Source organism: Semicossyphus pulcher, unplaced genomic scaffold, assembly GCF_022749685.1.
Source record: "Semicossyphus pulcher isolate SPU_LCO1_2020_fin unplaced genomic scaffold, fSemPul1.0.p SCAF_24, whole genome shotgun sequence".
Lineage (NCBI taxonomy): Eukaryota > Metazoa > Chordata > Actinopteri > Labriformes > Labridae > Semicossyphus > Semicossyphus pulcher.
In genome coordinates this window covers 13210946-13223144 of record NW_027211698.1, presented here as the reverse complement: position 1 = coordinate 13223144, position 12199 = coordinate 13210946, and the positions used below count along the sequence as shown (strand labels likewise).

Here is a 12199-nt window from a genome sequence, read left to right as displayed (position 1 = left end):
CGAGCCAAAAAGATGAACAAAGACAAACTTAATGAGACAAAAAGGAAAGCTGACGACAGGGAAGACATATAGTGACACTCAGGGACAGAAAAAGACAAGGAAGCAAGACAGGCTTTAGAAAAGAAAGAAAATGACAAGACAAGAGAATCAACACAAAAAGAGGCAGACAAACTGATAAAATGAGAGAAGGAGAAACCCAGAAAGAAAAGGACAGAGATGATCAGGCCACGTCCAGGTCTGCCTCTGATGATTTCACATTAATGGGATCAATATCTGGATTTTTACTGACACTCAGGATCTATCGATGACTTCATCCACTCACACTTGCCCTTATTTTAGTTCTCAGACAAGAATAGCTCTCCATATTTCCATTTCTCCGGCGCCAGATTAATATGTGTCCACTGGAAGAGTGTGTGTGTGTGTCCTTATGTGTGTGTGTGTTGTGTCAGGAGGGAGAAGGAGACTTCACAGCAGCCAATTAGGGCATCAAGGCTAAAAAGGGGGCATTTAAATGCTGAGGTTTAGCATAATGGCATATTTTAAGTCAGACTGAAAACTGTTTTTTTATGTTGTTGTGAAAGAAAATAGAAACAATAATACTTTTGAAGCTATTGGGCATATTGTTCTGACACATTTCAAAGAGTATATTTCATTAAAAGTGGAGTCTAAAGCTTTAAGCATCTGGGTGAGGGTTCACAAGCTAGCAAGAGCCTTCGTTGGCCTGAACTTCACATTTCAATCATTTATCCATGGCTATTAGAACTAAGCTAACATTTTCAACTCCTTATTTATTAAATCCAGCAAACAATCAGCTGTTTAACATAATTTAGCTGACTTCTGCAAACATTTTTAACCGTTTATCTATGCTAGCACCAGGGGAGCTAGCCAAGAGCGCTAAATGCTAGGTCCTGCCCCAACTTAAGCTAGCAATTTCAGCTGTTTAACATATTTTAGCTGTCATGCTTAGTCAATATTGTAAGAACTCTATTTTGACTGTTTATCCATTACTTCTGCTAGCATTTTTAAGCTAGCTCAATAGTTGAGCCATTATTCTTACCTATGCTAACTATGATAACTAAGCTATTATACATGCTTTTTAGCTGAGCATTATGACTGTTCATTCATTACATCGAGCTAACAATCTCAGCTGTTTAACATATTTTAGCTTACAAAACATTTCATTATTTTAAGAACACTATTTTAACTGTTTATCCATTACTTTTGCTAGCATATTTAAGCTAGCCCAAAGCTCTGAATGTGCTAGGTCCGACCCTGACTTTAGGCAACAATTTCAACGGTTTTAAGTTATTATTTTTACCGATGCTAATTGTTATAACTGTTTCTGCATTACTTTAAGCTAACAATTATGACTTTTGGCTGAGTGTTTCAACTGTTCATTCATTGCATCGAGCTAATAATCTCAGCTGTTTAACGCATTTTAGCTTACAGAAATACTGTCATTATTTAAACAAATCTATTTTAACTGTTTATCTATTACTTCTGCTAATAATTTAAATAGTTTATTCGTATATTTAAGCTAACAGGGGGCACCAGGGGGAGCTAGCCCAGAGCCCTGAATGTGCTAGGTCCAGCCCAGACTTTAGCTTACAATTTCAACAGTTGAGGCATTATTTTTACCTACACTAACCATTCAAACTCTCTCTGCATTACTTTAAGATAACATTCCTAACTTTTAGCTGAGTATTTCAACTACTATTTGCGTTATTATTGCCTAATTATTCCAAAACCCATCGCTAGAATGTTAGTCATGAGAACCACATGCACAGCTGCATAGGGTTATTTTTGAGGCCTGGTCTTATTGATCTTCCATGAAGTATTTCTAAAATCAATCCCACCTCATTTGGAGCCAAACAAACAACCCAACCAGAAACGACAGCAGCTTTACCTCCTCTGTGCTGTAAAACAAAGACAACAGCTCGTTTCCAGGCGGCTGGAGGCGGCTGCACCGACACCGACTCTCCAAACACTCTGGTTTTTTCTTTTTTTAGCTCGTCAGAGTGATTTCAAACCGAAAGCTTCCCGCCGGGCTCTGTGGAGTGCGACCATGAATGTCAAGCTCTGTCTGAGGCTAACAAGCTAACCACAGCTCATTATGCTAGCTCGACTCTCTGCCTGCCTGCCAAGGCTTGTTCCGAGTCATTAAAGGATAAATCTACTAAATTTCTTGAACATTTTAATGCATAAAGAGAGTTTAGTCTCCAATCTGCCTTGTCTACTTCAGTTTGTCAGCCTAGATTTCCCAGAATGCCCTTTGACAGCGAAGGCTGATGAACCTGTTGCACTCAGTGTGTGTAGGTGGAGTGAATGAAAGCAGCCAGAGAGAGAAAGTGGGAGTCTTTTTTTTAGTTGAGAAAAAGCAGCATGTGTGGCTTGCAATGCATGCTGGTCTATTTCCTGACTCTGTGGGCGTAGGAACTGGCTGCTGTGACAAATTCCTCTCTGTATAATTATTAAATGTCTGTGATAGCTGGTGGCTGCAGAAAGACACTCTGGATGTCTGATTGGGAGGAAATGACTCGGTGTGAACAGCTGCATGTTTTACATTTCTGAATCACTTCTGGAGATCAAACTCGACCAGAAATATGTGGACATCCAAACTATAACCTCTATGTGCGGAGGAATTCATGTGCTCCTACGACAGACGACTTGGAGCATGTCTGCAGATAAAGTGAATGAGTGCCCATGCTAGATGAAAAAGTGATCCTCATCTTGTGGAGTTAAAAATAAACTCGATTCCTGGTGAGGTTGTAGATCAGTCCGAGCTGAGCTGTCAAACCGCACGCAGACATACACGCTTTGTGCATACAAATTGTTGCTTACGAGTTACAGCTAACTTCTGCAAAGTGTCACTGTGTCTTCTGTACATGCCTTTTTTTGATGCATACGTATGTTCACACTGAAAGAGGAGTCCTACGTGGAAACATGGAACCCTGCTATATTTTTTTCCGCACCTAAATTTAGTGTCAATTGTCAGAGCATGTCATTCTTGCCAATCAAATACAAATGCACATTTTCGCTTACAGTTTACTTGGCCACAAGCTAAAGAGACATTTTTTTGCAGCTATGTGTAGGTTGTTACTTTTTTAGCTCGTCTATGTGTTATTTAAGATTATTTTTTCATAAGACAGGACAGCTGAAGAGAGACAGGAGATGTGTGGAGTAGAGAGTGAGGGATGACGTGCATCAGCAGCCCGGGAGATGAACCTGCGATCAGTGCGTCGAGGACTATAGCCTCTGTGCACGGCTGCCTGCTCTACCAACTGAGCCAAACCAGCACCCACGTGTGTTTATATGATATGTTTTTCACATTTTCACTATAAAATGGCCGATTAAATAAAGACCTTTTACTTATGTTTCGTAACAATAACTTGCTGATGCTGATTTGTTTCAACAGAGCTTACCTTTGAGAGTTTAAATAGTGTTATAAATGGCTGTGCAGCAATTTGACGTCTGCTTAACCTCAAACTGGACTTCCTGGATTGTATCTTCTGTCTCAGCAGCACCTGCAACAAACTTCCAAAGATTTTCTGTAACAAAAAGGTTGTACAAGCCAGAGATGTGGACTTGACACTCGAGTCACTGTTCTGATGACTTGAGGCATGATGACTCGGCTGACTTATGTGTCCATAAGTTTGAATGTTAGCTGTTAAATCTAAAATAATAGAATTCCATGCTGTCAAGTTTCTGCCTAAATATCAAGTATGTTAATTGGGAATCATGATTGGACGACTCAAAAACCTCCCCGGTATGTGATTGTACTGATTGGATGGCTGGCTGTCAGTCCAACTCCTCGCTATGGCAACACGCAACATCAAAGCCCCCAAAGAGAAGTCTCATCAGTCGTACTCATTACAACTCAATATGGTCTCAGAGCAGACCATCATCATGGCTGCATCTGTGCCGAGATAATACAGATACAATTCACTGTCAGACTTTTTGAACAGGTTATATAAAATGGCCAATGATATAATTATTAGACGGGCTGCTAACACCTCATCTTTTCTCTTTACAAAGAGCGGATACTACAGGTGAGAGTGCTGGATCATGGGTGGAAAAAAAGTGACTTGACTTGCTTTAACTAAGGACTCGACTTGACTTGCCCAAGAAAAAATGACTCGAGACTTACTTGGGACTTGAGCAAAGATGACTTGATGCCAACACTGGTACAAACTACGCCAATGATAAGAAAAGGTATTCAATTCCTGTCTCTTTAGTAGACATGGCCAAAAAAAAGTTATAACAGTTGTTGAATTTTTAAGCAGCGGAACTTTTCTTCTAACAGATTTAACTTTTCCTGGTTTCAAGTCCTTTTAAACTCTGCTTCATGCACGCTTTCGAAAGCAGCACAGTTTTCGATCTGATCATCCGCTGATGCAACAGGAGGTTTGGCAATCTTCCTGACAACACCTCAAGTCAATTTGGCAACAAAAGAAGGCCGACTCACTGTGGATGTTCTGATTTAGCTCAAAGTTTTGGATGAAGTCGAAGCTCTGTGTTCTTCCAAAAAGAACTTGGAAACGATTTCTTCCTGGATCTGGTTCTGAACTCTGAATGCTCAAGGCTGAACAGGAAACTGTTCTTCTTCCAGTAACTGTAAGCTGGAAATCATCCACAGATGCAATTCCACTTAGTTTCAGCAACACTGACTTTTTATGAGGACATAAGAGAAAAGACGCCATGTAGACATTCTCAAATCAAACATATGTACATGAAGCGAAGACATACAAAACAATTCCCCATCCTCCACCTACACGCGCTCCTCAGAGAAGAACACACACACACAGCCGTGTTCTCGTGTCACTGCCAATGACAGCAACATCTCCCCCGAACTCCCGTCACGTCACGGCTGCTAAATCCCAACCGCTTTCATCTGCCACGCAGTGCACACACGCTGAATAGACTTGTGCGATTACATTATACACACCAGGAGAGGAGACGAAAGGGGAGTCAAGAAAGAGAGGATGAAGAAGAGGAGGACAGGAATATGAGAGGACAGAGGATGGAAATAAAAAGATGAAGTGAGAGCCATTATCTCGGGCTGATATCAAGAGATGAAGTGAATTTTCAATCTTTTAGTTTGGAGGGAAAAGACAGACGGAGGGCAAAGTGAGATGGATGGACGGCGAGGGAGAGAAAAAAAGATCAATGTTAGGAGGAGTAAAAGAAAGCGCGAGACGGAGAGAGAGAGGAGGTAAAACAAGGAGGAGGAGGTATTGATTAAGTGATGAAATATAGCAGTTCAGGTGGATGTTGGAGCACACACACGAGCACACGTATGCACACACAGTCCTCGCTCGACCTTGTTCGTCCTTCATGTTTTCAGCTTGTTTGTTCAGATTAATTATTCATGCCCATTCATATTTTTTTAAACATTTCAGGACACATTTAGCTTCAGTGCAGCTCTAGATTTGTTCCCATGCAGCCTGAAAACTTGAAGGTCGTCTGGGCCGAAGCTTCTTTGGACTCATATTTAGGTTTATAGTTAGATGACTACGTCTGGCGACCTTGAGTTGTTACGGTAGAAAAGGTGGTAAGTAAAATAAGCTGAAAAGTTAGTTTAGGTTGGCAGGTAGGGACGATGGATGGGACGAACAAACATGACTTTCAAACAGGAGTTTGAGTCCTTTCTGAAACCAAAAGTTTAACTTAATGTAAAGAATTGGACAAATTCAAATTTTGAACAGATGGTGGCGCTAAATGAAAATAAATCCAGTGCCTAAAGTGATTACAGATGATCCTTAGAGGATAACGAATGGCAGGACCAAATATCACGTCAATTCATCCAATATATTCAAACGTTGAACTCTTGGTGCAGCTATGAGGACACATTTTAGGATCATCACAGTCATTGGGGAACATTTGCTATGACACGATTAAAATCTGCACCAAAATAGGTGGGATTCATCCTCTAGGGAACATGAACGTCCGTACGAAATTTCATAGCAATCCATGATATAGTTGTTGGGATATTCCGTCTGGAGTGCTGACTCTTAAAATACAGGGAGCTGGTGGACCGATCTGGCTACAGTCACAGAATTTTATACTAAAGACATTTTTTATTCTTGTGTAACTTTCTGTGGGTTAAATGAAAGTTGCTGATCATTTTCTGCCCAAGGACCACATTAGGCAACCAAATGGCAGAACCAAATATCACGTTGAATCGTCCAACATAAATCCAAACGTACCACACAAAACCACAAACGTTGGTGCAGCTTTAGGACACATTTGAGGATCACCAGTCATTGGGATACATTTGCTATAACACAATGACTATATGCACCAAACTTGGTGGGATTCATCCTCTGGGGAACATGAATGTCTGCACAAAATTTCATAGAAATCCATCATATAGTTGTTGGGATATTCAGTCTGGAGTAGTGGAGCTCTTTACAAGTAAATTACTGAAAATCACTGGGAACTGATCCTGCTAGAGTAGCAGAATTAAAAAAAAAACACATCCTAATCCTTGTTTAGCACAAAAGTAAAATGATAAGTTAATTAATTCTAACAAGAAGAGAGAAGCAGGGGGGATGTGTTCACTTATGTTGTGTTTACTCAGGATTTCCCTCATTTTTCTCTCCTTAATTGGCCCTTGAAGTTTAGAAAAACACACACGCCTGGCGGTTTGATCTTTCCTCACAATACTCCATTCATTTACTGCACAAAGACGGACAAAAGCTTCCACCAGATGTTAATTTCTTATCAAATCCAGCCTCTGCTTTCTCTGCAGCCCCTCACAACAACACAACAATGACCGTCTGGAAAACAACAGCGAGCCTCGTGACGGCGTGTTTACATTGTTTCTCACAGAGTGGAGTATTCTGTGACGTACGACCCGACCCGGACAGGCGGCCGTAAATCACTGCAGAGAAACAGTCTGCTGATACACTCAGACAGCCTAATCTGGATAATGGCTCCCACCACTCAGCGTGTGTGTGTGTATGTGTGTGTGCTGGAGATTCAGTTACAACCTGTGCATGCTGATACAGTTTGATCAGGGAATTATGAGTGTTTGGGGAGCTCAACAAAGACACGTGACTTTTTCCTTTTATGTACGACAAAGACCCACAAGCCCAAAGGTCGTTTTGTGAAAAAGTGTTTGTTTTGTCTCTTTTTATGTTTATTTTTCCTCTCTGTTGTCATTTTTTGCCTCCAAGAGGTTGTCTTTGGTCTTTTTATGGTCTTTTTGCAACTCATTGCGGCAACTTTGTAGCTGTTTCGAGTCTCTTTGTGGTTGTTTTGAGTCTCTTTGTAGATATTTAGTGTCTTTGTAGCTGCTTTGAGTCTCTGTAGCTGTTTTGATTCTGTGTTGCTGTTTTGACTCTTTGTAGCCGTTTTGAATCTCTTTGTAGCTGTTTTGAGTGTAGTAGTTGTTTCGAGTGTCATTGTAGCTGTTTCGAGTGTCTTTGTAGTTGTTTAGAGTCTCTTCGTAGTTGTTTTAAGTGTCTTTGTAGTTGTTTTGAGTCTCTGTAGCTGTTTCAAGTCTCCTTGTAGCTGTTTTGAGTGTTGTTGCTGTTTTGAGTCTCTTTGTAGTTGTTTTGAGTGTCTTTGTAGTTGTTTTGTGGTCTTCTGTGTCCCTTTGTTGCCAGTTAGTTCTTGTCAACATATTGAGTGCCTTTGTAGTCGTTTTAAATCTCTGTAGTTTGTAGGTTGTATTAGACTTTTTGCAGTTGTGTTACTTTGTAGTTGTTTCTCTCTGTGTTTTATTTCTGCATGTAGTAATTTAATGTATTTTTCATGTCTCTTTGTCGTTGTTTTGTCTCTTTTTGCCCCTCTAACCCTCTGGCCCCTGGTCCTGCACCGGCTAAGGCAGTTCAGTCATCCTTCAATGAGTAGTATCATATAAATGTAAGACATGATATGAAAGACGCCATTTTTAATTCTTGCATAACTTTCCGTGGGTCAAATGAAAGTTGCTTATCATTTTCTGCCTAATGACCACATTATGCAACAACTTATTTGAACTGTGCCAAAATGTCAGCAATTAGTGGAGAATTTTAATTCATCCTCACCCGGTCAAATAAAGTCGCCTCCCAGAAGAAGCTGTAAAAGTGAGATCTGCTGTGCAACAACACGGCAGTGATGCAGCAAAAATAAATCAACCCAGGTAGATAAAGTGTAAGAAACGGAGACACGGGGCTCACAGAAATCTTCAGGTAGTCGAGCAAAGAGAATATATAATGGACAATGAGTGGAGCTGTGATGGGAGTCAGCGCCGAGCAGAGAGAGTCTTCCCTGCATGAATAAAGAAGCTCTTTGCCCTCCTCCTTAATAAAGACCTCCTGGGGTCGCAGCCGGTGCATTTTTATGATCCCCAACGTGCCGCGAAGCTTCAGCTTTCTGCTTTGAGCTCCTTTTCAAAACACCTTGTAGATTTTTAGGTCAGAAAACGAACTGCCTGACAGACTTCCACCTGGGAACAGAGAGGTTTAACACAGAAAAGCAACCTGGAGTTGAATTACAACCAAAATGAATCCTCGCAAATATGCAGATTCACTTTGATCTCTGCAACAAATACATATTGTGAATATGCTAAGTTCAAGATCCACTTACCGGGGCATTTGACCTTCTTCCAAGGACAACTTCAGCGAATGTAACTTGCTTAGGGAGTCATTATGTGTCTAGAGTACACACCTCGGTCTCCTGACAACAGGTGGTGGTTTATAATATAGTTAAATAAAGTCCTGACCTCTGCCTCGGTCTTCCTTATTTGACATCTACAACAACTGCAATAACCCAAAGTTTGAAGAGACACCAGCAGTATGGTAGCAGTTGTGATATGGTACTTAGGATTTTGACGTTTTAAACATTTAATAAAAACCAATAGTCGAGCCATAAACAGCCACATTACTGGTTTGAATCCAGTCAGAGGCCTCTATTGCATCCATGTCCTCCTTTATTCCTGTCATTTCTTCACTATTGCTACCAAACAAAGACATCAAATGCCCCCAAAATGATAAAAAAAAGTACACCAATTACCTTGACCTTGAACTTCTGTGCTTCCCAAACAACTGGGGGAACTCCTGTGGTACTACGGACAGCTCCAGAACAGCTACTAAATGGACCCAAATGGCAAGATTGTTTCCTCAACGACTGTGTCCACAATTTAGACTGAACATGATAACCCCCAAGCATTTCAAGTTTTAATGCCATAATAGCTCCCCTAATAGAAGATGCAGGGTTTGGAGGAGTTTCAGCTTTGTCCTGCAGAGATTTAAGCTGGAAACAGGTTAAATATAATCCATGTTTTTGCAGGTAAATCCATTTTTCCAAGTAAATAAAGATCTTTAAAAATCCGATATGACTGCATGCTACTTTCTCTGAGCAGAAATGTGTTTTTCTTGCCTTTGGTAGCATTTTCCACTGATTTATTTTTGATCCGGCTTTTTTTTTTTTTTCATGAATGAAAACCCTGGTTTCACCCCGAGGCAGGCAGCAGCAGGACGCAGCGTGGCGGATACGAGCTCACAAGCGGGGAAGCTAAAGGCCATGTGGGGAAACATAAAAAGGCACGTTTGCCCGGATAAATCAATACGGAGGCTCGTAAAGGCAGATTAGCCGCCTGTTGGTGATCAGCCAAAGAGGAGAGCGTTGATTTGGTTTCATTTGCACAGACGTAGCTTTGATTTTAACGCTGTATAAAGATAAAGGGAGCAGGGATGTGAGCGGTGGAAAGGGGTGATTTAACGTTCCTGCTGCAGCTAATTAAACAGACTCCAGAGAGGGGGAGAGATTGTTCTGGAATTCCAATCCCAGGATAAACATTAAATTAAGCTTTTGACAGTTTTACAACAGCTGTTTGTCTAGTTGAATTATGAGGCATGAACACGGTGCAGCAACCCCCAGCACTCACCCCGAGTCGGACAGACGGAGCAGCATGTGCAGCTGTCATAAACCTCACACTCTACATTATGTGGCTTCTTATGACAATACGGTTTCCCCCCTTTCTGCTCCCTCTTTAGTATCTCCTTCATCCTGTTCCTGTCATTCTGAATCAGCTGATTCTACCTCTGTATTGAAATGTGAGACATTTTGATGGCTTTGTTTGGTGTTCTTCTCATCAGTTTGTACAGACGTTCTTCAAGTTTCAGCCTGACATATTTGGTATCTTTGGAAGCTTTGGGATCTTTTCTAGTATTGTGGCTAGAGAGATGTTTGGCTGCACAGCATGAGTTCCTATGATTGGAGCAGCAGCAGGCTAGAGGGTAAATGGATCGATGCAGAGGACAACACACAGAGAGGACATTCATGCACTGAGAAGATGATCATAATTTCATCATGTTTTGCTCAGCCTGGTTATTGTCAATTTTTGGATACAATCCTCAAAAGCCAAAATACACTTTAGGATCTATATTTTTTCACCCAAAAACTTTGCAGAAATGAGGATTATTTTGAGGAAAACAAGAAAAATGTTTGTCCTATGTGAAGGAAAAGGGCAGGCAGCTCGGAAAGAAGGCTTAGATACACAAATGACCACCAGACCTACCTCTCCTACCATTACAAAAGGTGTTACAGCCTATATATCATCATTAAGGACGTTATTTCTGTTAATATTGCCTCATCAGTCAGCTTATATTTTATATTTTTGAGGGACAAGGTTGGAGAGTCAAGCAGAAACAGAAAGACATATCTTTATGATGTACTTCAGCAATTTGTGGTTGGTAATTGTCCAGATACAAATCTGAGATCAATTCTGTGTTTTTCCAAATGGAGTTCTAAACGGAGGGTTCATGTATGATTCTTGAACGTCACGTTTTCACATTAAAAGTCGTTCTGGACTTCATTTCAATGCATTTATTTTGAAAATTAGAAACTAAAAAAGAAACGGGAGACAGGACTCACTTGCTCCGACCAGCCCCGGTGTCTGCCAGCAGGCCAGCAGCAGCAGCATCAGCCCGACGTTCAGGTGCAGAGACGCGGTCATAACCTTCTCTTCCTCCGCGCGCGCACACCTCTGCCTCTTCATCACCCCTTCTCTTCCTCACTCCTTTTAACTCTCCTGCGATTTCGCTGCAAGTTTCCCCACGTGCAGGGTCACCACTGCTTCCACATCATCTCCATCTCCACCAGCTCTGCGTCGCGGGTTCGATTCCCAACTTGCGCAAAGTAGGTCAGTAGGTATGCAGCTAAGAATTGTGATATTCTGAATGTCTTCTTCTCCTCCTGGGTGTCAGATTAGAGGCGCAGCAGAGGCGGAATAATCCGGGAGAAGCTAACAGGTTGTCCTCAGCTCCGCGTGCGACTATGAGGCTCAAAATTGCGTCAAATCTTCGGTTTGAGGCGCAGAAATTCACCTTTTTGCAGCTGTGAAAGGTCGCGGGAGGTTTCAGCACCACGGACAGCGCTCAGGCACGTCCGGCTGTCATTTCAGCGAAGAAGAAAGAAGAAAAATCGGCGTTTTCTCAGTATTTAAATAAATACAAAACAAATGAAGAATAAAACAGCACCTTTTAGTCTTCCGGTGAGAGGTGCACGAGCGTCTCCAGCTGCTTTAATCTGACAGATTATGGCCAGCCCGCAGCATCAGAAAATGTCTGTCTGCGGGAGATTCATGGTAACTCCTCCAGCCAAACACACACACACATAAACACGCATAAACACACGCGGCGTGCACGAGACTGACGTTAAATTCCTGCCACTACACTGAGGGCGAGGGAGGAAGAGGAGGAGGAGGAAGGAGGGACGGAGAGAGGGAGGGAGAGGAAGCGCATGTCATCACCCTGAAGCACCTGCGTGCTGTCAAATAACTGTTGATTATGTAATCAGCTTACAGACATGCCCGTGCAGTATATTGGATTGAAGTAATCCTATAATACACAATAAAGTGATACGACATAAAGAGCCCAAACAAAAGCACTAATACTGCACTGCAGAAATACTCCATTACAAGTACAAGTCCTGCTTTCGAAACGTTACTTAGCAACATGTGCTTAAAGTCCTCCCTGTTATGGATACATTCACTATCTGACAGAACCACGCTGTAAAAATACTCCGCTACAATTACTGCATTCAACACGTTACAAAAAGGTACAACAGTATTTGTCCTGCATTAAAAATGTGTATGCAATTATTACTGACATAATGTACTTAAAGTTACAAAGTAATCAGGTTGTATTTAAAGTATTGGCTTGGTTACACCTGAAAGATCGCCTGAATTATTACAAGCACATATATTGTA

At 41.5% G+C, this 12199-nt stretch overlaps 1 protein-coding gene across 1 annotated transcript in view; it reads right to left on the bottom strand.

The window, feature by feature from the left end:
* The window catches only part of LOC138603654 (fibronectin type III domain-containing protein 5b-like), a 29681-nt gene extending 18196 nt beyond the window's left edge, over positions 1 to 11485 (bottom strand). Inside the window, exon 1 of the mRNA XM_069675530.1 lies at positions 10864 to 11485. Coding sequence (XP_069531631.1) covers positions 10864 to 10987 — 124 coding nt within the window. The 5' untranslated portion in view covers positions 10988 to 11485. The remainder of the gene's footprint in view (positions 1 to 10863) is intronic.
* Between the last annotated feature and the right edge of the window lie 714 nt (positions 11486 to 12199).